The sequence below is a fragment of the Bufo bufo genome, chromosome 4 (genome assembly GCF_905171765.1).
Source record: "Bufo bufo chromosome 4, aBufBuf1.1, whole genome shotgun sequence".
Classification (NCBI taxonomy): domain Eukaryota; kingdom Metazoa; phylum Chordata; class Amphibia; order Anura; family Bufonidae; genus Bufo; species Bufo bufo.
In genome coordinates, this window is record NC_053392.1 from 296,447,388 (window position 1) to 296,473,436 (window position 26,049).

The 26,049-nt window shown below is 42.8% G+C and overlaps 1 protein-coding gene across 2 annotated transcripts in view; it reads right to left on the bottom strand.

Annotated features, from left to right (window-relative positions):
- Positions 1–26,049, bottom strand: part of UBE3D (ubiquitin protein ligase E3D) — a 216,152-nt gene that overhangs the window by 111,672 nt on the left and 78,431 nt on the right. For both annotated transcript variants that reach the window (XM_040428694.1, XM_040428695.1), the window contains exon 8: positions 17,783–17,949. In XM_040428694.1, coding sequence (XP_040284628.1) covers positions 17,783–17,949 — 167 coding nt within the window. The remainder of the gene's footprint in view (positions 1–17,782; positions 17,950–26,049) is intronic.

The following is a 26,049-nucleotide window of genomic DNA, read 5'->3' on the forward strand; positions in this document are numbered from 1 at the left end:
TTTTAGGAAAAAATTTGATTCGTTACCACGAAGCACCAGGAAATTCGGATTCGGTGCGAATCGAATTTTATCTGATATTCGGATCGAATTCCACTTTGTCAACTTCGATTTGCTCATCTCTACTGTCAACATATCCACTGCAAATAAAAGCCAAAGCATAAACTAACATGCTTCAGACTGGAAACCCACAGTGCAATTCCATTTACGCTGCAGATTTTTTTTATTTATTTTTTTGCAGCGAGTATATGAGATTTCGGAAAATCTCCTCTACTTTTCTAGTAATGTAAAATTTCAAATTCTCAGCAGTTTCGCCCCGTATAGATGTACCCTAAAAGTTCCTATAAACATTAGACTATTGTTGGCCGAACCTGCCTACAATCTAATGTGAAGGGAGAGCCCCCAACTCTCCCTTGACAGATGATGACCCTTTTTCGTCACCAAAGATATAAGAAAATACTTTTCCCATTAAGAACGCGTACATTTCTGGCCCTGTGCATGTGCGCACGGGGGAGTAGATGAGACTTTAAACTTGTATGGCCAAAGGTTACAGTATAACAGCCCCAATGGTAGTGGTTTCAAAAGTCTTTTCTGCACTGCATGCTTATGTTATTATTGGAACTGCTGAAGGATTAGCTCTAAATCAGTATACTTGGGTACTGGCTTCGGTAAAGTTGATCAAGAATTTAAAAGTACACCATTCCACAGGTATTACCCCAGTACATGGTAGATTTCTCTTCTTAAAATAACAAACCACGCCACCTTGAAACTGTTGGTTTGTATATAGTAACATTTGGGGTCATTTACCAAACTGGTGTAAAATAAAACTGGCTTAGTTGCCCATAGCAACCAATCAGATTCCACCTTTCATTTTCCAAAGGAGCTGTCAAAAATGAAAATTGGACTCTGGTTGCTATGGGCAATTAAGGCAGTTATACTTTACAACAGTTTGATAAATGACTCCAATAGCTTATGGTTCTCAAAAAAAACATCCATCCATCCAGTTCAGCCTGTTATCCTGCAAAGTTGATCCAGAGGAAAGCAAAACTCCAGTGAGGAAAGAAGCCAATTTTTTAAAAATAATTTTAGGGGTAAAAATTCCTTCCCAACTCCAATCAGGCAATCAGAATAACTCCCTGGATCAATGATCTAATGACAGATCTTTTAGTTAGCATTTGTTATTACTATATTACACTGCTATGTAGACTTATGTGGAGACTTGGATATACATTAACACAATAAGGACCTAAATTGCTGGTACTTAGTGCATCAGGACCAGCATTCTTGTCCTGCGGTCCGTCCCCTGCCCCACACGCTGACTGCAGCAATCCCTCTGCTGATCCATTGGCTTCCCGTGCTGTGGTGATGGGGACCTGAAGGTTGCCAAAGGCCTTTCAAAAGCCTTGGGACCCACAGGCTGGGTCTCATAGGCAAACTGTTAGGGTATTACACTGTGTATTGTACTGCATTGAAACAGAGATCAGACCTAAAATGTCCCATAGTGGGACAAAAACAAAAAAAAAAAAGTGTTTTTAACAAAAAGAAGTTAAAGTTACAAGTAATAAAAAAATGCCCCTTTCCCATAAAAAGACATAAGATTGTAAAAAAAAACATAGAAAACAAAAACAAAAAACAAACACATTAGGTATTAACGCATCCGTAGCGACCGGCTCTATAAAATTATCACATGATTCACCCTGTCAAGTAAACACCATAAAAAAAAAAAAAAATATTGTGACAAAAATAGCTATGTCAACTTAAATCACAAAAAGTGTAATACCAAGAGATTAAAAAGTCATATGTACCCCAAAATAGTACCAATCAAACCATCACTTCTGATTTTTTTCTTTCAAAATTGCTTTTATCGTGTAAAACCAAAATATATATAAAAAAAACAGACATACAGAGATATCGCCGTGTCCGTATCAAACTGCTCTATAAAAATACCACATGAACCACCCCGTAAGGGGGACACCGTAAAAATAAATAAAAACTGTGCCAAAAAAATCAATTTTCTGTCACCTTACACCACAAAAAGTGTAATACCAAGCGAACAAAAAGTTATGTACCCCAAAATAGTACAATAGACAATCGTCCAAAAAATATAAAAAATATGGCTTTCAAAAAATGGAGACACAAAAACATGATCGTTTTTCTTTCAAAAAAGGTTTTATTGTGTAATACCAAAATAAATATAAAAGAAATAGACAAATTAGGTATCACCGCATAACAACCTGCACTATATAAAAAAAAAATGCTGTAAAAAAAAAAGAAAAAAAAAACAACACAATTTTTGGTCACCTTGCCTGAAAAAGTGTTATATTGACAGATCAAAAAATCATATGCACCCAAAAATGGTACAATAAAAAAGTCAACTCTTCCCGCAAAAAAGAGCCCTACACAGGATGATTGGCAGAAAAATAAAATAAATATGGCTTTCAGAAAATGGAGACACAAAAACATGACACTTTTTCAACTGAAAAAAAAAAAAGGAAAATAAAAGTAGACATATTTAGTACAGCCTGCTCTTTAAAAATAGAACATGCTCTAACCTGTCAGGTGAATGCCGTAAAAAAATAAAAATAAAAACTGCCAAAACAGACATTTTTTGGTTACCTTGTCTCACAAAAATAGTGATATAGAGCAATCCAAAATCATATGTACCTCAAAATAGTAACAACAAAACTGTCACCTTATCCCATAATTTCCAAAATGGGGTCACTTTTTGGGAGTTTCCACTGTAGGGGTGCATCAGGGTGGTCTTTAAATGTCATATAGCAACTAAAAATATCCCAGTGAAATCTGCCCTCCAAAATCGATGTTACTCCTTTTCCTTCTGCGCCCTACCGTGTCCCATACAGTAATTTACAGCCGCATATGGGGTGTTTCTGTAAACTGCAGAATCAGGGTAATAAATATTGAGTTCTTTGGCTATTATCCCTTGATGAGTTACAGGAAAAAATGGATCAAAATGAAAAATCTGCCAAAAAAAGTGAAATGTAAAAATGTAATCTCCTTTTTCCTTTAATTCTTGTGGAACATCAAAAGAGTTTGGCCTCTTTCACATGGGCGTTGCGGGTGAAGTGCGGGAAGAGATGCGGGTGCATTGCGGGATAATGCACGATTTTTACCCCGCGAGTGCAAAGCAATTTAATGCGTGCGTGAGAAAAAAATCGGCATGTTTGGTACCCAGACCTGAACCTCTTCACAGAAGTTCGGGTTTGGGTTAGGTGTTCTGTAGATTTTATTATTTTCCCTTATAACATGGTTATAAGGGAAAATAATAGCATTCTTAATACAGAATGCTTAGTAAAATGTCCATTGAGGGGTTAAAAATAATAAACAAATTTAACTCACCCCATCCACTTGGTCGTGTAGCGGATCTTCTCTTCTTTCTACTTTCTTCAGGACCTGGCTAAAGGACCTTTGATGACATCACTGCGCTGACCATGTGATGGATCATGTGATGTACCATGTGATGAGCGCAGTGACGTCATCAAAGGTCCTTTAGCCAGGTCCTGAAGGAAGAAGAAGAGATCCGCTACGCGACAAAGTGGATGGGGTGAGTAAAATTTGTTTATTATTTTTAACCCCTCAATGGACATTTTACTAAGCATTCTGTATTAAGAATGCTATTATTTTCCCCATCCCGATCGTCACCTAGCAACCATGCGTGAAAATTGCACCGCATCTGCACTTGCTTACGGATGCTTGCGATTTTCACGCAGCCCCATTCACTTCTACGGGGCCTGCGTTGCGTGAAAAATGCACAATATAGAGCATGCTGCGATTTTCACGCAACACACAAGTTATGCGTGAAAATCACTGTTCATGTGCACAGCCCCATTGAAGTGAATGGGTCCGGATTCAGTGCGGGTGCAATGCGTTCACCTCAAGCATTGCACCCGCATGGAAAACTCGCCCGTGTGAAAGGGGCCTTAACAAACTTTGTAAAATCAGTTGTGAATACCTTGAGGGGTGTAGTTTCTAAAATGAGGTCATTTATGGGTGGTTTCCTCTATGTAAGCCCCACAAATGGACTTCATAACTGAAATGGTCCTTAAAAAAGTGGGTTTTGGAAATTTTCTTATAAATTTGCTTCTAAAATTCTAAGCCTTATAACATCCTACAAAATGATGCAGACATAAAAGTGGACATATGGGAAATGTAAAGTAATAACTCTTTATGATTTATTACCTTAAAAGCAGGGAAATTCAATTTTTTTTATTTCCAAATTCTTCCAAATTGTCTATAAATTTAGGAATTTTTTAATAAATCAAGGTGAAATATATTGACTCAAATTTTCCACTATCATGAAGTACAATGTACTGCAAACAATCTCAGAATGGTTTGGATAAGTAAAAGAATATTTAGTAGTTATTTCCACATAAAGTGACATGTCGAATTTCCAAAAAACGGTCTGGTCCTTAAGGTGAAAAATGGCAAGGTTTTTGGGATTAAAGGAAATATCTCAACCATTTCTACCTTTCAAATCTACTGACAGAGGTAGACAGATGAGAGGCTAAGCAGTAGGTGCTCCTGCTTCTTTGATAACCGATGAGAAGTCTTGAGGCCCTGAAACCTCAATCACAAGTTAGATGGGGGTGGTCCCTTGATGTGCTGTGTCCTAGGCTCTTTCCACTGAAGACTCCCCAAGCTCTTTCCTCTGAGACATAGGTTTAGGCTACTTTCACACTTGCGGCAGTGTGATCGGGCAAGCAGTTCCGTCGTCGGAACTGCGTGCCGAATCCGCCAATCTGGATGTGACTTAAAGCATTTGTGAGACGCATCCGTCTCACAAATGCATTGCAAGAGCGGATCCGTTTCTCCGCTTGTCATGCGGACAGACGGATCCGTCTTGTATCTTTTTTCACATTTTTACCGGTCTGCGCATGCGCAGACCGGAAGGACGAATCCGGCATTCCGAATGCCGGATCCGGCACTAATACATTCCTATGGCATTCAGGCAAGTCTTCAGTTTTTTTTTCGTCGGAGATAAAATCGTAGCATGCTGCGGTATTATCTCTGTCCTGATCAGTCAAAATGACTGAACTGAAGACATCCTGATGCATCCTGAACGGAATGCTCTCCATTCAGAATGCATGGGGATACAACTGATCAGTTCTTTTCCGGTATAGAGCCCCTGTGACGGAACTCTATGCCGGAAAAGAAAAACGCTACTGTGAAAGTACCCTTAGTGGTCTCATGGCTGGATATCAGAGCCGTGATCGAGAGCAGAGGGAAGCGGCTGGAAAGTCTTCACTGCAGAGAGCCTGGGACATGAAGGAACCGCCTCCATGGCACTTGTGATTGTGGGGTCAGAGGCATAATAACTTCTTCTCTTTCTTTCAACAAGCATGAGCATTCACCAAAGTATATTTAAACAGTTTTATCTCTCACTTATCTACCTCTGACCATTCAAAACTGCTGATAGACACCCATTATTGGCTATTTGCATACTGATTCATGAAGCAGGTTTGCCTGATGTCAACTGAAGATAGTGCAGCAGTGTAGAAAGTTTCCACTACAGCCAACTGTTTGCCAGTGACATAGCGTAAAGGGTTCCTTCATGAAACTTTTAATATATCTTAGGGACATATCAAAAGTTTAGATAGTGGGGATCTACGCGTTGAGACCCCCGAAATATCTAGGAGAGAAGGGCTTGCTTAGCGTGCTTTCCCTCCTTGCTGCATGAGACAGGCCCACAGACTTTCTATGGAGTCTGTCTTGCAATGAGGAGAGAGAGCGCACCAAGCTAGCGCTCCTCTCCCCTCGAGATCAGAGGGGGTCTCCGCACTCAGACGCCCACCTATCTAAACTTTTGATATGCCCCTATTAGATTGGTGGTAGTCCAACCGTAGGTACAAGAACATGGGACACCACTGAATGAATGAAATGGCTGGTTGAGCATGTGCTGTTACATTCATTTCTATGGGACTACTGGAACTTGAGAATGAATGGAGCAGCACGGCACATTCTTAACCAGCTGCTCCTTTCAGCCCCTGTTCTCATGATCAGTGGGGGTCCTGTTAGGACAACTTATTTATTAGTATTACCATTTGTATTTCATCCACCGGAACAAACCAAACCCAATAAGTAACGCTGCTTTGATTATAAAAAAAAAAAAAAGTTTTTGCTACTCATGAGTTAATCTTTTAGGATTTCTATTTCGCGTTCTCAGGATAAAGTTTGAGTACTTCAGAGATGCATTCAACTTTAGGCACAAGGGATTTATCCAGGAAATATAATAGTTGGTCTTATTGATCTGAAGTGCTGCCGGGAAATATCTAGAAGTTTAATGATAATGTTTGATATAATCCTCATTATTAATGGTAAATCCAAGCCTTATATCATGGCGTCGGTGAAGGTGCCTCTCCCAGATAATTCTAAATCAGAACCTTTCAGAAAATATTCCTGCTTTGATTTCTTCCTCTCGTTTTGTCACTTCTAGTATACCAGGGATGGGGTCTGTCTTTCGTTAATCTCTTCTGTGCAATGCTAAACATACAGGGAAATAGTTTACTTTTCATAAGGATTTAAATAAATAATCCCAAATCCCTATAGGCCTCGTTATGGTACCCTCATACAAATTTCCACTTGTATTGGAGCTCAAATAAAAGTGTCTACCTTGCAATTTGAGCTCCTGCTGACTCGTTTAGCCTTAAGGAAGTATTGAAATTCACGTTGCTCATTATTGCGAGCAGTTTTAAGCAGTCTATTGTGATAAATCATTGTGAGGGATGTCAAATGAAAGATTCTTCTGAAACAAAAATAAACCCATTTTGAAAACATAGGTTTTTAGAGAATGTTCAAACTTTGGGGAGGAGGGGTGGTGGTGCTTTTTTTAGTCATAGTAATGGCCACTGACTCGAAATACTGCTCCCGAGAATTGATAACAGGAATAGAATTGAGAAGAGACCAATTCAAATGGTAATTTTCAGAGAGGTAAGCAGAAAACACAACATTATAAGAAAAACAGCATTTACTTGGCTTCTGTCATTCAGAGTTTATTTCCATTTTGTTCACTATAATGTAACATAATGCTATAGAACACTTACAAATATTTTCTCAAAAATCAAAGAAAAACATGATTTACAGCAAATGATGACAAAGAATAAATTATACGCAGATTCTTTAATCTGCCGTCCAATTAAAATGTGTCGGTTTCTTTACGGTCTATTCATCTTTCTAGCTTGAAATATCAGATGTAACCCTCAGAGACATCTGCACACTGGCACATATTGATGTGTCTATTTCTAAGGTCTAAGTGGTGGACATTGGTGTAATTTTGGTACAGTTTGGCAAAAGGCACTTCATCTTACTTGAATGGAAACCGGGCTTCCCTTTTTTTTTTTTTTTGGGGCATGGGGGGGGGGGAGGTTAGTTTTACATATCACATTCCCCAAGTTGAGTCCCCTCCCCTGACGAACCAACACTCAGGCCCATAGTTGGGGTGGGTTGGGTGCAAACAGAGCAATTGCCCAGGGCCCCATGCTGAGCTGCCCAGGCACATGTGGAAAAGAGCTGGTGGTTGCACCTGAGAAGAGCAGAGACAGCACAGCAAGAAGCGCTGGTCCCTGGTCTGTCGCCCACTGTAACCCGCAGGGTCCTTATGCTGTAGTGAGGAGCTGGGTGCTGCATCCATAGCACCGGCTTCACAGCAGTCAGGCCTTGGCGCCGCCCGCTTCCTCTATCTCACCTGAGGCCCTGCACTGTCTTCTCTAGCCTGCTCCCTTGGTTTACTGGTGAGTTCAGAATGTCACCCTCTAATCACCTGATATATGTGCTGCTGGCCCCTCTCTCCTCTCTGTGCTGCAATAAATTACAAGGGCTGCTTGTTGGCAGACATAACCTGATAGGTGAAGCTGGACAGTCCAGACTTTGGACTAACAGGAGAGGAGACAGCCTGCAGAGAATATACAGGACCTGTCCTCCGCACCCCCCCCCCCCCCCCACTGTAGCTAAGGGAAGCACACTTAGGGCTCATGCACACAAACGTGTGTCGGCCGTTCCGTGCATTGGGGGCCACAATTTGCGGTCCCCAATGCACGGGCACCATTCATGCGGTTGCCGCAGACGGATCCAGACCCATTCAACTTGAATGGATCTGTGATCCGTTTGTACCACAAAAAAATAGATGTTCTATGTTCTATTTTTTTGCGGTGCGGAGGCACAGAGAGAAACCCCACGGAAGCTCTCTGTAGTGCTTCCATGGGGTTTCGTGCCTCCGTTCCACACTGCACTTTCTGGATTGTGGACCCATTCAAGTGAATGGGTCCGCTTCTATGATATGGTGAGCACAAGGTCGGTGCCCAAAAATTGCAGACGAGCAAAGGCCCTTAGGCTGCGTTCACACTTCTGTTATTTCCATCAATTATTGTGAGCCAAAACCAGGTGCAGGTCAAAAACACAGGACAGGAGGAAATCCTTCCATTATACATTATCCCTGTGGAGGCTTTACTACTGGTTTGGGCTCACAATAAGGGCTCATGCACACGACCGTATGGCTTTTTCAGTGTTTTGCAATCCGTTTTTCACGGATCCGTTGTTCTGTTTTTTGTTTCCGTTGTGTTTCCGTTTCTGTTCCGTTTTTCCGTATGGCATATACAGTATACAGTAATTACATAGATGAAATTGGGCTGGGCATAACATTTTCAATAGATGGTTCAGCAAAAAACGGAATGGAAACGGAAGACATACGGATGCATTTCCGTATGTGTTCCGTTTTTTTTGCGGACCCATTGACTTGAATGGAGCCAAGCACCATGATTTGCGGACAAGAATAGGACATGTTCTATCTTTTCACAGTACGGAAATACGGAAATACTGAAACAGAATGCACACGGAGACACTTCAGTATTTTTTGCTGAACCATTGAAATGAATGGTTCAGTATATGTACCGCATACTGAACTACAAAAACGGCCAGTATACTGAACGCAAAATACTGTCGTGTGCATGAGCCCTTACTGATGGAAATAACTGACCAAATAACTGAAGTGTGAACTGGGCCTTACCTGTTTCCTGACACTGGCACTCGGCTCCAGTGCTCTCCGACCTCTACTCAGGTCCCTGGATGTCATCGTCCATTTTGATGCTGCCTGCAACCAATCGCGGGCCACGGAGGTGACTTCTCCCCTTGCGTCAAGTGAATAAATGTGACTGTTGATATAGTACTTCAGAATTTGGGTCACCGCATTTAATTTCGCCCAGGGCCACATTTTGTCTAAAACTGGCCCTGCCAACATGGGGAAACGTGTCGAGCTAGTATAGAGATTTATTAGGGTGTTACTAGGGGTGGGGTCCAGTATTTTCCCCCTGCGGGTGAGCTGCAACTTTAGGGGACCAAGGGCGCAGTGTAGGGTCCTCCCTGCCTTTGACTACTTTAGTATTTCTCTAAGTAAACATCTGCTCTACTCCCGCCGTTGTACCCCTTTCTGCACTCCTTGATTTTACACATATTTTAGGTTGTGTTTTGGGCCCCAATATTTAATTTTATATATCTGTTTAATAAAAGTTATGAGTTAGCTTCTGTGCCTTCCATGACTCTCCACTGCCTGCCTCAGTTGTAGTGTGATGAACAATTTAATTTATACATTTAGAAGAGGAATAACAGAAGAATGACAAAGAGGGACAAGTACTTACTAAAATAGAGATGTCAGGAGAGACGTCTCGTCCTCTATAAAGAGTAGCTATCATTAAAGGGGAACTCAAATTAAAATGTGTTCCATTAAGGAATTCCATGTATCTTGTTCTTTTTCTTGTTGCTTCTTCAGACACATTTTTTCTAGCTAGAGTCAGTCACACTTACTGGATGATTTAACTACCATACATTGCCTGTTCCAACCAGGATCTGCACAAGTGGGACACCGACTTCTATCACAATTATTATCACTTTTATATGGGCTGTGCAGACTAGGGCTATCAATTTGTGTTGTTCTTCTCCGAATGATGCCGAACAGACCCACTAACTATAATGGTGCCCGATCGGTTTCCGTTTAGCAATCTGCACTCTTTTAGAGGCAGAAAAGTACTGCATGCAGGCCTTTTTTTGTCCACAGTTTTTCAAGGAATCTGTGATGGAGGCCCTGAATGATGCAGTTGTGAACCTAGAGTTACACGGTTATGGTGAATATCTCAGTTCAGCCTCCTTGGCTTGATATTTACATGTATAAATCTCTAAATTTATTTAGTAGAATAAAGGGGTGAAATCTGAAATTCATGTTTAATGACAGGTAGGCAAGAAACTACACTGCTCAAAAAAATAAAAGGAACACTTAAACAACACAATGTAACTCCAAGTCAATCACACTTCTGTGAAATCAAACTGTCCATTTAGGAAGCAACGCTGAGTGACAATCAATTTCACATGCTGTTGTGCAAAAGGGATAGACAACTGGTGGAAATTATAGGCAATTAGCAAGACACCCCCAATAAAGGAGTGGTTCTGCAGGTGGTGACCACAGACCTCTTCTCAGTTCCTATGCTTCCTGGCTGATGTTTTGGTCACTTTTGAATGCTGACGGTGCTTTCACTCTAGTGGTAGCATGAGACGGAGTCTACAACCCACACAAGTGGCTCAGGTAGTGCAGCTTATCCAGGATGGCACATCAATGCGAGCTGTGGCAAGAAGGTTTGCTGTGTCTGTCAGCGTAGTGTCCAGAGCATGGAGGCGCTACCAGGAGAAAGGCCAGTACATCAGGAGACGTGGAGGAGGCCGTAGGAGGGCAACAACCCAGCAGCAGGACCGCTACCTCCGCCTTTGTGCAAGGAGGAACAGGAGGAGCACTGCCAGAGCCCTGCAAAATGATCTCCAGCAGGCCACAAATGTGCATGTGTCTGCTCAAACGGTCAGAAACAGACTCCATGAGGGTGATATGAGGGCCTGACGTCCACAGGTGGGGGTTGTGCTTACAGCCCAACACCGTGCAGGACGTTTGGCATTTGCCAGTAAACACCAAGATTGGCAAATTCGCCACTGGCGTCCTGTGCTCTTCACAGATGAAAGCAGGTTCACACTGAGCACATGTGACAGACGTGACAGTCTTGAGACGCCGTGGAGAACGTTCTGCTGCCTGCAACATCCTGACCGGTTTGGCATTGGGTCAGTAATGGTGTGGGGTGGCATTTCTTTGGAGGGCCGCACAGCCCTCCATGTGCTCGCCAGAGGTAGCCTGACTGCCATTAGGTACCAAGATGAGATCCTCAGACCCCTTGTGAGACCATATGCTGGTGCGGTTGGCCCTGGGTTCCTCCTAATGCAAGACAATGCTAGACCTCATGTGGCTGGAGTGTGTCAGCAGTTCCTGCAAGACGAAGGCATTGATGCTATGGACTGGCCCGCCCGTTCCCCAGACCTGAATCCATTGAGCACATCTGGAACATCATGTCTCGCTCTATCCACCAACGTCACGTTGCACCATAGACTGTCCAGGAGTTGGCAGATGCTTTAGTCAAGGTCTGGGAGGAGATCCCTCAGGAGACCGTCCGCCACCTCATCAGGAGCATGCACAGGCGTTGTAGAGAGGTCATACAGGCACGTGGAGGCCACACACACTACTGAGCCTCATTTTGACTTGTTTTAAGGACATTACATCAAAGTTGGATCAGCTTGTAGTGTGTTTTTCCACTTTAATTTTGAGTGTGACTCCAAATCCAGACCTCCATGGGTTAAAAAATTTGATTTCCATTTTTTCATTTTTGTGTGATTTTGTTGTCAGCACATTCAACTATGTAAAGAACAAAGTATTTCAGAAGAATATTTCATTAACTCAGATCTAGGATGTGTTATTTTTGTGTTCCCTTTATTTTTTTGAGCAGTGTATATTACTTGGAAGGAAGTACAATACACATAAAATAAGACCCAAGCTTCAAAGTGCAATGTGCTATGATTGAAAGTTGAACTTTCACAATTTCTAAGGCCTCATTCACATGGTCAGTTTTCTTGATCAGTATTTGAAAGCCAAAAACCAGGAGCAGGAACGAAACACAGAAGCGGAACACATCTTACCATTATATTTTCTCTCTAGAGATTGGATTACAAATACTGATGCAAAATATTGGCCAAAGTGATAATGTGTGAAAGTGGCATGAGGCTCTAACCACGCCACATTTATAGGCCATGGAAGAAGAATACATTTGGTTACCAAAGTAAAGAACAACTATACAAATGTATTATGTGACGTGCCCATAGGTTTCTATGTGACGAATGCATGGCAAAGAGTTTTCCTCTATTTTTCTAGTTTTATAGGAGTTGTACAAAATTAAAAATAACATAATTACATAGTTGATAAGGTTGAAAAAAAATTACAGGACCATGAAGACCAGATGATATTAATCCAGAAGAAGGCAAAAAACCTCATAAGGCAGATGTGAATTGCCCCATATGGATGGGGGGGATCTGTTGCAACTGTACATATGGTAATCTGAATAAATCCCTGAATCAACAATCCATCTTCATGGCTTCTTTCTTTCAAAAGTAGCTCCGCACCTGTCTACAGATTATTCATTTTGTTAAAGCTCAGCTCTATACACATCAGAGCTGCAATATCAGACAGAATCCAATGGACAAGTGTGGCCTTGTTTCTGGAAGACAGCAGACATGTTTTCTAATCCCAAACAACCTCTCTAATCTTGTAGATGCATAGTCCTCATCTTTCTACTGTACTTTAGACTGAGTTTTTGTGGGTACTGATAGAGATTTCTGGAAGGTAAGGAACATGCCACTTCCCCTATAAAATATATTATGACGTTTCATATATTTATATATAATATTGGCGTACGCAAAACATATAGGTAGGTAATCTTCAAAGGGATTGTCTACTTCAGGATGGTTCACCGCTCTGGAGAACTGCCAACCATCTACTGAAAACCAATAAACTTGAAGGGGAGTGGCCAGCAGCCGCAATGGCTGGACGTGTTTGAAGGAGCTCAGCAGCAAGTCCTACAGTACAGGATAAATCCTGACCTCACATAGCCACTGGACGTCTAAAAGACCCCTGGTTCAGCCCTGCTGCACGTAAGAAGCCTGCCCTCACCGATCGCAAGTCGTAGGGAGCACAGAGAGAGCAGCGCTGGGAGCTGGGATGGGAGTGGACCGCGTGCGAAACAAGAGAAGCACGAACGGCAGCCAGACAGCGCGCCCACTCGCATTACACCTGGTGAGGCACAGGGGAGAAACGGGTAGTGAAGGGTGAGATACCCTGTGGGACGAGAACAGTCCAAACACACTCACTGGCCCCTGCAGTTTCCCGCCAGTCGGCCATTTTATCTGCTCCCCTGCAGTGAGAGGAGGAGGGAGGGAGCTCCGCTAGCGGAAAGCGCTTGTGTCTGCACCACTATCTAAACCTCCCTACCTCACACAACACAGCTATAAGCTCCTGGATTAAGCCACTGGAGTTACAATTGCATACTGTCCTAACATATATACAGACTGTTGGGGCATATATAAATGACCAAGATGCACCTGGAACTGTATACTAGCACATTAGCAGAAGTCTCACTATAAGGTCTCATGCACACGACAGTATGGCTTTTTCAGTGTTTTGCGGTCCTTTTTTATGGATCCGTTGTTCCGTTTTTTGTTTCCGTTTCCTTTTAGTTTTTCAGTATGCCATATACAGTATACAGTAATTACATAGAAAAAATTGGGCTGGGCATAAAATTTTCAATAGATGGTTCAGCAAAAACGGAACGGATACGGAAGACATACGGATGCATTTCCGTATGTGTTCAGTTTTTTTGCAGACCTATTGACTTGAATGGAGCCAAGCACCGTGATTTGCAGACAAGAATAGGACATGTTCTATCTTTTCACGGTACGGAAATACTGAAACGGAATGCACACGGAGACACTTCAGTTTTTTTCGCATACTGAACTCAAAAAACGGCCAGTATACTGAACGCAAAATACTGTTGTGTGCATGAGCCCTAAGAGACATCATATTGTGTGTCCCAGAGCCTTGGATTCGACTCTACATAATCGATTCATATCCTAATATAAGAACGGGGCCGCAAAAAACACAAAGGGCCGCAGAACAATTGCGAGTTTGCCAGGCAACCAGAGGAAGGTACGAGGTCACCTTTGCCGCAGCGTAACATTCATACTAGAGCAAGCACTGCATCAAATGTAATAGCCCTTATAATACCCTCTGAGGAAAATAATGAAGAGATCAGTCTAAGGCTACTTTCACACTTGCGGCAGAGAGATCCGGCAAGCAGTTCCGTCATCGGATCAGGCAAAACGTATGCCAACTGATGGCATTAGTAAGACTGATCAGGATCCTGATCAGTCTTAAAAATGCCTGATCAGTCGAAAAAATGCATTGAAACACCGGATCTGTCTTTCCGGTGTCATCCGGCAAAACGGATCCAGCATTTATTTTTTTTCACCTTTTTTTCAGTCTGCGCATGCGCAGACCGGAAGGACGGATCCGGCATTCCGGTATTTTGAATGCCGGATCCGGCACTAATACATTCCTACGGCATTCAGGCAAGTCTTCAGTTTTTTTCGCCAGAGATAAAACCGTAGCATGCTGCGGTTTTTTTCTTTTGCTTGATCAGTCTAAACGACTGAACTGAAGACATCCTGATGAATACTGAACGGATTACTCTCCATTCGAAATGCATGGTGATATGCCTGATCAGTTCTTTTCCGGTATAGAGCCCCTGTGACGGAACTCTATGCCGGAAAAGAAAAACGCTAGTGTGAAAGTACCCTTAAACAAGTATCCACCCAAGTCCTAGAAGCCATCACCGCATGCAAGACATCCCTCACAGGGAAATTAGATTGGGAATATTAAGCGAGCATAGTTGGGATCATTACATCTAGAAAAAAAAACTGGGCACTCTCAGGATGCTGGAACCATCTTGTAATTTAATAGATATATAAATAAAAATAAATATAAATAAATAATGGACCACAAGTACAATAAATATTCAACCTAAAATATATGATGGCTAAAAAGTCCAGAGTAATAGAGCAGCAATCAATCAAATTGCAGCATATAAATACCAATATAAGGCTACTTTCACACTAGCGTTCGGGGCTCCGCTTGTGAGCTCCGTTTGAAGGCTCTCACAAGCGGCCCCGAACGCATCCGTACTGCCCCAATGCATTCTCAGTGGACGCGGATCCGCTCAGAATGCATCAGTCTGGCAGCGTTTAGCCTCCGCTCCGCTCAGCAAGCGGACACCCGAAAGCTGCTTGCAGCGTTCGGGTGTCCGCCTGGCCGTGTGGAGGCAAACGGATCCGTCCAGACTTACAATGTAAGTCAATGGGGACGGATCCGTTTGAAGTTGACACAGTATGGCTCAATCTTCAAACGGATCCGTCCCCCATTGACTTTCAATGTAAAGTCTGGACGGATCCGTCTGAACTACTTTCACACTTAGAATTTTTTCTAAACTATAATGCAGACGGATCCGTTCTGAACGGATCCAAACGTCTGCATTATAGGAGCGGATCCGTCTGTGCAGACACCAGACGGACCCGCTCTGAACGCAAGTGTGAAAGTAGCCTTAGAATAGTTGATTGATTTATCACTTGACCCCTAAAGGAACTTCAAACATACGGTAATCCAGTCCATACATCGATGTAACCGCTAGTATGACTGTAGCAATACTATGACTGCATCAAGATGATGCGATCCTAACATGTTGAATGCAAAAGTTGTAGGGTAATCGCACTCACTTATTGCTGACTTAAAGTATTGGGGTAATGTCGTATTGCAGTTTTACTGATCTTATGTTCCACAACGATGTAGTGCTGGAAATGATATCCACTTGAAGCGGTATCCCGCTCTATTAGAGTAGCAGCGGCGTCCCGCTGAACTCCTCTACTGACGGTTTAAATGTTGTAAATATATGCCGGCATAAACTTGGAGTGATCCTACCGTATGCCTCGATTCCACCCCAATGTCGTTCTGGACGGAGGTCCGGTATTGATGTGGACCCATGTCCTACAGGCGATGTCCGTCTAAACTCCTACGTTGGCAGTGTTGTTTGACACGTGTGGCCCTTCCTTATGGTGTCGGGTCATACGCTGTAATTTTACGAAAATCCTGTGCCAAATCCCCATTGTAGGACCGTCCGCCGCGTGAGTGGAGAGTGGAAAATTACAGCGTATGACCCGACACCATAAGGAAGGGCCACACGTGTCAACCAACACTGCAAACGTGGGAGTTTAGACGGACATCGCCTGTAGGACATGGGTCCACATCAATACCGGACCTCCGTCCAGAGCGACATTGGGGTGGAATCGAGGCATACGGTAGGATCACTCCAAGTTTATGCCGGCATATATTTACAACATTTAAACCGACAGTAGAGGAGTTCAGCGGGACGCCGCTGCTACTCTAATAGAGCGGGATACCGCTTCAAGTGGATATCATTTCCAGCACTACATCGTTGTGGAACATAAGATCAGTAAAACTGCAATACGACATTACCCCAATACTTTAAGTCAGCAATAAGTGAGTGCGATTACCCTACAACTTTTGCATTCAACATGTTAGGATCGCATCATCTTGACGCAGTCATAGTATTGCTACAGTCATACTAGCGGTTACATCGATGTATGGACTGGATTACCGTATGTTTGAAGTTCCTTTAGGGGTCAAGTGATAAATCACTCAACTATTCTAATACTGGTATTTATATGTTGCTATTTGATTTATTGCTGCTATATTACTCTGGACTTTTTAGCCATCATATATTTTAGGTCGAATATTTATTGTACTTGTGGGCCATTATTTATTTATATTTATATATCTATTAAATTACAAGATGGTTCCAGCATCCTAAGAGTGCCCAGTTTTTTTCTAGATTTTACATACACATTTCAAGTGGACAGGGTGAGTCCCCTTTACTGTGAGCACCTCTATTGGCCATAGTCGGTCCTGTGCGCCACATAAATTCTTATTTGGGATCATTACATATCAACATTTTTAAGGGAAGCGCTATTTAAAGGCACATAAGTGTATCGCTCTGAGATGGTACAGTGTCATTACACCGAATTTATTCGTGTGGAAAACGCAGTTAAACCTGATTCTGCCATATACGGTGTTAGTATATAAACATCGTAATAAACTTCAAATATTTGAAAAGGTCTGGGGTGTTTGGTGTAATTCACCTCATACTCTATACTCAGCTGTAAGACTACGGCAAGCCTTATCAACAGCCCGTGGAACCATGGATCAATCGGCGTAGTGGGATCACCTAATGTATTGTATAACACAACCTCAGCTAGGATAAAGGGAAATTTCCAGCAGTGCAGTGGGCAATTAACTGATTGATTGAAGGAATTAATAGCGAGGATAATTGTTTATTATTGATATCTTGAAATGTACCAGAAGTGTATGTATTTGTTGTTGATTTATATATGTCAATAAAAAAAGTTTTAAAAAAATAACCTTGTTCAGTTAGATACTAAAATTAGTTCTTGTACCCATTTCACAAACATGCTATCCTAGCTAGAGAAAAATTGCAATAGAAAACCACACGCATATGTGCACAACAGGACTAAATTACCCGGTGAAACATAATGCCTTTTCTTAATGAGCAAACATCATATCCCAATGGATTATTGAATGCATAATTCTTTGACAAAGTCACTTTCAAGTAGCTTCTGAAAAAAGGAACATAATCCTTGCTTAGAACTAGTGGTGCCACAACACATCCATACATGAGAAGAACTGAACAGAACTGGGATGATTTATGTCTATCTTTCGTATACAATTAAAAGAAATAGGAATAAAGTAACCAAAATGAAGATAAAAAATACCTACTCTGTGTTGGTGTTGTCAACACATGGCATGTATAGGACCCTTGCAACATTCTGAACTTCTGGAGTGTTTTTTGAATCAGGAGATGGACTTCCAGAGAAAAAGCAGGAATCGACACGTCCAGATTTTATTAGTTCCACTAACACCGTGTCAACGTTCAACAGCCAAAGCTAAAAGAAAAGGGTTAAAATGACTAAAGGAACATAAGTCTTCTAATGTTAAGGGGTGACACAGCATGAGCAATCGTTCAGCAAGGACAATTGGACATTTTCAGTTAATCACAATTGTGGTTAGTTTCTAAAAACACACAAAATAAAATTCCTATAGTAGATGTTATATAAATACATTTTGAAATATTATTCTTCTGTGGCAAATTATTTAGCACATTATAAGGGTCACAATTATGAAAAAAAGTCATCCAGCAGATGAGGGGTAAACTAATAGGCAATAAGAGCCCCAACTACACATCTTTAACAACCAAGAGTCTATAAGTGATTGGCATCCCAGTGAAAGGAGCTTCTTGGAGGCGTATTATGAGCAGTTTTCTTTAAAGGCTATGTACACCTTTGGGGACAATTTTTTATGACTGCATTTTACTAATTTTGCGCAAATTATTATTTTTTCAATTGGTGTTTATCAAAAATATTGAGCCACTCTGTCACAAAGGGTTAACTGTTTCTCTAGCTGTGTGCATCCTAATTTCACTTTGTGACGGTCATCTAATAAACCTCTCTAAATTACTAAGAGGTCATAGACACTTATTTAAGCCACATTCATATTGGTAATTTAAGGATTGAGTTTTAGAAGGTCACAGAGCAGGTCACAGAGCAGAGATAAGGAGCTCCCTGCCTGACTGAGAAGACAGAAAGTTCAGATCCTGCTAGTAGAGCATCTCAGCTCTATACTGAATTGTGGGGGCGACACCTTTAAAACCTACTAGTATAACCATTTATGGGTATCTACAGTAGAAAGTAAACTGTTTTACAGTACTTTATGAAGTCCTTGGTGTTTTCTCTGTTTTGCTGCAATACAACCTGGAATCAAGATTTATTTATAACCAAGACAAAAACACAGACATTTAATGTGCACAAGTATTCAACTCTGAAAGTCAATACAAATCTCTAGAGTTACAGTATGTTTAGTACATCTAGACACTGGGATTTTTGCCCATTCTTCCAGGAAAAGCTGCTCCAACTCCTTCCAGTCACACTACTCACAAAAAGCTATGGATATTTGGCTTGTGGGTGAAATTTCAAGATGAACCTAAAATGCACCCTAACCTTTACGGGTGAACTATATGTGACCATCTCTAAACCTTTGAATGCACATGTCCAATTGTTCAATGCTTCGGTACTTTTTGCACAACTTGCTGTCCTCTAACAAGGAGCTTAACAGCAAAATTCACAACAGGTGTTTGATCCATGAATCGCCCAATAAATTTCGCAGTTCAATTAGCATTGGTATTTAAACAGGCCTCCTCATCATGCTGTTCACATTTGGACATCATGAGACCAAGATGACACCTAACCATTGATCTACAGTACCTCGCCATTGCGAGGCTTCAAGCAGGATGTTCTCAGACAGAAGTGGCCACTGCGCTTAGAGTGTCATAGAGTGTCATCTGCAGGTTGCAATGGAGATACAGAGAGAGTGGAAAAGTCACAGAAAGGCAGAGAGGTGGACATCCTTTGGCAACATCCCACACTGATGACCGCTTCATTGTGAACAATGCCCTGTGAAACCAGATGATGAATGCCACACAACTCCAGGCACAATGAAGGGAGGTGAGAGGCACCCAAGTGTCACGTAAGACGATTCAAAACCGTTTACATCAGCGTGGTCTGCGCGCTAGACGACCTAAAAGGGTACCTGACCACAGGCGGCATAGTCTTGCATGGGCCAGGTAGCATTTACGCTGGACGAGGGACCAGTGGGCCTCAGTGCTGTTCACTGATGAACGTCGATTCAAGGTGAGCAGAAATGATGGCTGCCAACAATGTTAGAGACGTCATATAGAGTGGTATGCATCAGCCACTGTTGGCACCAGACAAGCCTTTGATGCTGGTGGTGTTACAGTGTGGGCAGGAGTGTCTAGTCAATACAGAACTGACCTACACTTTGTGAATAGTACAGTGACAAGCCCATACTACTTGAGTAACTTCCTTAATCCAGTTATTGTGCCTCTGCATGAACAACACAGGCCAAATTTAATCTTCATGGACGACAATGAGCCAGCTCATCAAGGTCGCATCATTAGAGAACGGCTGCTGGAGACTGGGGTACCTCAAATGGAGTGGCCTGCACTTTCTCTAGACCTGAATCCCATTGAAAACCCTTTGGGATCAGCTGAGCCGTCGTGTAGAGGCTCGTAACGCTGTACCCCAGAACCTCAATGACCTGAGGGCTACCTTTCAAGAAGAGTGGGAAGCCATGCCCCAGCAGACAATATGTCGACTTGTAAACAGCATGAGACATCGTTGTCAAGCTATAATTGATACTCAAGGCCACATGACAAGTTATTGAGACATTGACATTTTTTGTAGGGGTGTAGCTTTAGCAGATGAAACTTAATCCCAGTCTCAAAAGGTCTGGAACACTGAAACAGGTGTTCCTCAAGCATTGCCCTGTATTTACTGCCATATATTTTTTCTTCAATCCTGACAAGTTTTTCAGTCCCTGTTAAAAATCATACGCACATCACGACGCTGCCACCACCATGCTTTACTGTGGGAATGGTATTCCTGGGGTGATGGGAAGTGTTGGGTTTATGCCACACACAGCTTTTCTCATGATAATCTAATTTGACCAGAGAACCTTCCTTCATGTTTTTTTTTGTTTTTTTTGTGGAAGGTATTTTTCTGATATATTTTATCATGTTTTTTTCCCCAGCAGAATTCAGCAGTGTATTTTCTCTGACCACTCTTCCATAAAGTGCCAAAAGATATTTCCATCTGGCTGTGGATTTTTGGAGTTCCTTGAGTGTTATCACTGTATTTTGGTGGGCGGCCTTCTCTTTTCAGTTTTGTGCCATATTCTTTCCCTGTTGTTATAACACATACATAAATTGGTGCTCTCCTGGATGTTCAATATTCAGGAAATATTCCTGTAACCCAACCCTGATGTATACTTATCCACAAACTTGTCTCTGACATGTTTGGAGAGCTTTCTTTCAGATCAGGTGTATTTATACGCACACTATGTGACACTTTGACGTTACACAGCGGGACCTCATTCAACTAAATATTTGACTTTCAAAGTCAATTGGGTGGATCAGACCTGTTACGAACCGGCAGGTGTGAACTCACTGTGCCACGTGTCCTACCTCCTCTAAGGGCATTGTCTAAGTGAACCCCTGGATCTTCACAGTACCCCTGATGGTGATGAAAGACTTTCCCGAGAGGAACACCAGGTCGCTACCTCTTGAGGAGGATAGGTACACGAGGCAGCTGGTCCAGGCGGACCAGGAGGTATCTGAGAAAGGTACTAGAGGTGCAGGACGGAAGGATGAGGCATAGGCGTAGTCAGACAGGCAAAAGGACAGGCCAGGCGGCACAGGTACAGGTCCAGGCAATCCGGATCGGCAACAGGAGAGTCAAGGCAAGCAGAAAGGGATCTAACAGGTAGCAGAGTCCAGGAATACAGATACAAGTCAGGAACACTAGCAGAAATCAGGATCATTAGCAGGACACAAGGACCTTGACACTGAGGCATCTGGGAAGGGGGGTGAGTCACTTATATATGCGCAGGAGAGCTCGGATAGGTCAGCGAGGTCACATGACCTAACCCATACAGCCCAGGAAGAGACGCGCGCCGGCCCTTAAGGAATTGCTGCAGGAAACGAACAGTAAGCATGCTGTGGCCGGGGCTGAGAGCAAACTGTGGAGCGGATCCCAGAACAACAGCACCTACACAGACAGTGCCCAGGACTGCAGCGGTGAATGGGAAGCACCGGCTGCAAATCACCGCTGAACACGGCGCCTGAGACCGCGGTGGTAAGCAGGGGAACAGCGGTGCACAGCAACCGCTGTTACAAGACCTTATTTGGAAGTGTCATAGCAAAGGGAGTGAATACACATGCACTCACAATGTTTTAGTATTTACGTATTTTTTTTATTCTACTGTAACAATTAGAAATATTTTGTCAGGCCCATTACATAAAATCTGATTCAAAATCCATTTAATTTGACTGTAATGCAACAAAACAGAAAAAAATACCACTGTGAGTATGTGTGTCTCATGACATTATCTACATATGCCACGTCATCTTGCGATTATGAACTACGGTATACTTTTATTATACAGTATATTTGACAATAAATGTTTTTTTGACCTATAACACTCTTAGCATTGGCCCTGTAAGGGAGGCTATACAGTATATGCAGCAAGCATCAAACACTCAAGAATTGAGAAGGTTGTTATTGACCAAGTGAAAAATTAGTCCATATGTAGACAGCATCTGCTATTTCCTTCTTCTGACTGTTCAAATATATAAAATGAAGCAAAGCTGGGAGAACGGATAACAAATTAAAGAAACAACATATTAAAAGGGATTTTCCTTGGCCAGTAATACTTGGGTCTCGTTGTGAAAAATAAAATGCGGTGACATTGTACTGTACTAGTGATTGTAGATGGCGATTACATATTCTGGACCATAATAAACTACCTTCCCCCCATACACCAGAAAAGCCTCAAGAAAGAATCCAATGATGGAATAGTTGGATATAAAATGAAAGTTGCCGTTTATCAGGGAATAGCGTAAAGGCAATTAAAATGCAACTGCAGGCAAATAGACGGCAGCCGATGCTAGATGTAACAGAGCAGTGCAGTTATGCGTTACTTATAAGTATACTCAAAGTGGATGACATACTGGTACAATGAGAACTATTCTATGCAAGAAAGTTATGAGGCATCAGCAATGATGGGGCTTGGAAACCGTAAAACATGAGGGAGTTATACATTCTAAAGGGGTTGTCTGGGTTGAGAGCTGAACCCGGACATAAGCTCCCCTTTACTCATTTACCATGGCTGAGTGGAGCATCGGAGCATTTCTTGCTCCGATGCTCCCCCTTGCCTTGCACTGCATTGCGTAGGGCAATGGCTTTTTCTGTACTTCCGGTATGCATCACAAGGGTATGCTAGGCGGAACGCCTAGCAGTGAGCATGGTAAAGTCACTGACACAAATGGGTGGTCTTTGGCGCTGCCCTAGGCTGTTTCACAGGCTACAGCTGCGCTAAAGACTGCCCATTAGTGCCGGTGACATCACCGGGATAACTACTAGGTGGAAGCCTCCGCCTAGCATACGGAGAAAAAGCCGGGTACATCACCGGTAGAAAACAAACAGCCCTTGTCCTGCACTTTGCAGCGCAAGGCAAGGGTGAGCATTGGAGCTAGAAATGCTCCGATCAGACATGGTAAATGAGTTTAGGAGAGCTTAAGTTGAACCCGGACAACCCCTTTAATTGGACAATTTTCCCAGACTGGTAGGGGTTTAGTACTGTGCACTTGCCCAATGAAATCTGTATAAGATGAAGTTATTAAAAAATGGTTAACTGGCCAAAAATCATGGAGTCATGGACAAAGCAGCCCCTAGATCAGGGATTAGCAACCTTCGGCACTCCAGCTGCTGGGAAACTACAACTCCCAGCATAAAAACACGCTGAACTGTTCTTCTAGCTCCCATAGAAGTGACTGGAGCATTCTGGGAGTTGTAGTTTCTGAACAGCTGGAGTGCCGAAGGTTGCTGATCCCTGCCCTAGATACTGCAATGTGGAAAGTATGCGGTGGCTGATCATTTTTCTTATTTTTCATCAGTAAGCCAGTTTTCTATTGAAGGTGTATGGCCATTGCGAATTTGTCCAGTCAGTTTTCATAGACTTTTTCAACAGTTTTCAACAGTCGCATCAAAGTCGGAAAAAAAATCCCAAAAATATTACATTTTTATTGTACAGTTTGAAAATATGTCTAAAGTAAATATAGTTGCCACATAATTCAGATGACTGAGGCATAACAAATTTTAGACTTGAAAAAGAACCTATCACCATTGAGCACAAGTTATATTACTGTATGGAGAGAGCAAATCTTAATAAACATGCAAGAAACTACTTTTGGAAATATAATCACTGTAAATTCAGCCATTATGTTATGAGAGTAAACGGCTCATGAAAGTGGCCATTTTGTGACTGGCAGCTCATCGTGCTGTCTGCATAACGGACACAGCCCCAGATTCCAGACTTGTATGCTCTATGACCCCCATAGTGCCCCCAGTAAAAATAATGGCACCCCTTTGTGCCCCCAGTATAAATATTTTTTCCCTTAGTGTCCCCAGTATAAATAATGGCCCCCATAGTGCCCCAGGGTATATAATGTCCACATATACATAATGCACCAACAATGGTGCCAAAAAAATTAATAAAAAAAAATTACCTCATTAAAGTCATGCGCTCGCTCTGTACTAAAGGCAGCAGGACCTTCCAGTGTGATCATGTGACATGTCAGGCCCTGCTGCCTCCAGTGCAGAGAAAGTGTTTTTGCACATAACTGTAATTATTTTTTTTACATAGTATATCCATTTTTAACAGCCATTAGCCAGGTGCAGTTCTGTCTATACGGCCATTAAAATGTCTGGCTGTTAAAACTGCCAAAAATAGGACATGTCCTATTTTTGTATGTCCATTATTCACTGGCCGTTAAAAAAAAAAAAAAAAAAAAAAAAAAAGTTAATAGCCCCACAGACAAAAATGGTTTTGAAAACGGCAATGTGATGGCTGTTACTTCTGAGCCAGTGTATCTAAAAAAAAATGCAGCAGAGCCCAATCTGTCAGATACAGCAGTGTTGGAATAGTCAGATGTAGGATAGCTGAGTCTGTCAGATATAACAGTGTTGGAAAAGCCAGATGTAAAAGAGTCTGTTGGATATATAATTGTTGGAAGAGTCAATGCAGCAGAGTTTGAGAGAGAGTCTATTAGAAATAGCAGTGCTGAAAGAGTCAGAAGCACCAGAGCCCAACCTGTCAGAAGCACCAGAGCCCAACCTGTCAGAAGCACCAGAGCCCAACCTGTCAGAAGCACCAGAGCCCAACCTGTCAGAAGCACCAGAGCCCAACCTGTCAGAAGCACCAGAGCCCAACCTTTCAGAAGCACCAGAGCCCAACCTGTCAGAAGCACCAGAGCCCAACCTGTCAGAAGCACCAGAGCCCAACCTGTCAGAAGCACCAGAGCCCAACCTGTCAGAAGCACCAGAGCCCAACCTGTCAGAAGCACCAGAGCCCAACCTGTCAGAAGCACCAGAGCCCAACCTGTCAGAAGCACCAGAGCCCAATCTGTCAGAAGCACCAGAGCCCAATCTGTCAGAAGAACCAGAGCCCAATCTGTCAGAAGAACCAGAGCCCAATCTGTCAGAAGCACCAGAGCCCAACCTGTCAGAAGCACCAGAGCCCAACCTGTCAGAAGCACCAGAGCCCAACCTGTCAGAAGCACCAGAGCCCAACCTGTCAGAAGCACCAGAGCCCAACCTGTCAGAAGCACCAGAGCCCAACCTGTCAGAAGCACCAGAGCCCAACCTGTCAGAAGCACCAGAGCCCAACCTGTCAGAAGCACCAGAGCCCAATCTGTCAGAAGAACCAGAGCCCAATCTGTCAGAAGAACCAGAGCCCAATCTGTCAGAAGCACCAGAGCCCAACCTGTCAGAAGCACCAGAGCCCAACCTGTCAGAAGCACCAGAGCCCAACCTGTCAGAAGCACCAGAGCCCAACCTGTCAGAAGCACCAGAGCCCAACCTGTCAGAAGCACCAGAGCCCAACCTGTCAGAAGCACCAGAGCCCAACCTGTCAGAAGCACCAGAGCCCAACCTGTCAGAAGCACCAGAGCCCAACCTGTCAGAAGCACCAGAGCCCAACCTGTCAGAAGCACCAGAGCCCAATCTGTCAGAAGCACCAGAGCCCAATCTGTCAGAAGAACCAGAGCCCAATCTGTCAGAAGAACCAGAGCCCAATCTGTCAGATGCACCAGAGCCCAATCTGTCAGATGCACCAGAGCCCAATCTGTCAGATGCACCAGAGCCCAATCTGTCAGATGCACCAGAGACCAATCTGCCAAATACAGCAGTGTTGGAAGAGTCAGATGTAGCAGGGCTGAATCTGTCAGATAGAAAAGTGTTGGAAGAGTCAATGCAGCAGAGTTTGAGAGCGAGTCTATTAGATATAGCAGTGCTGAAAGAGTCAGATGCAGCAGAGCCCAATCTGCCAAATACAGCAGTGTTGGAAGAGTCAGA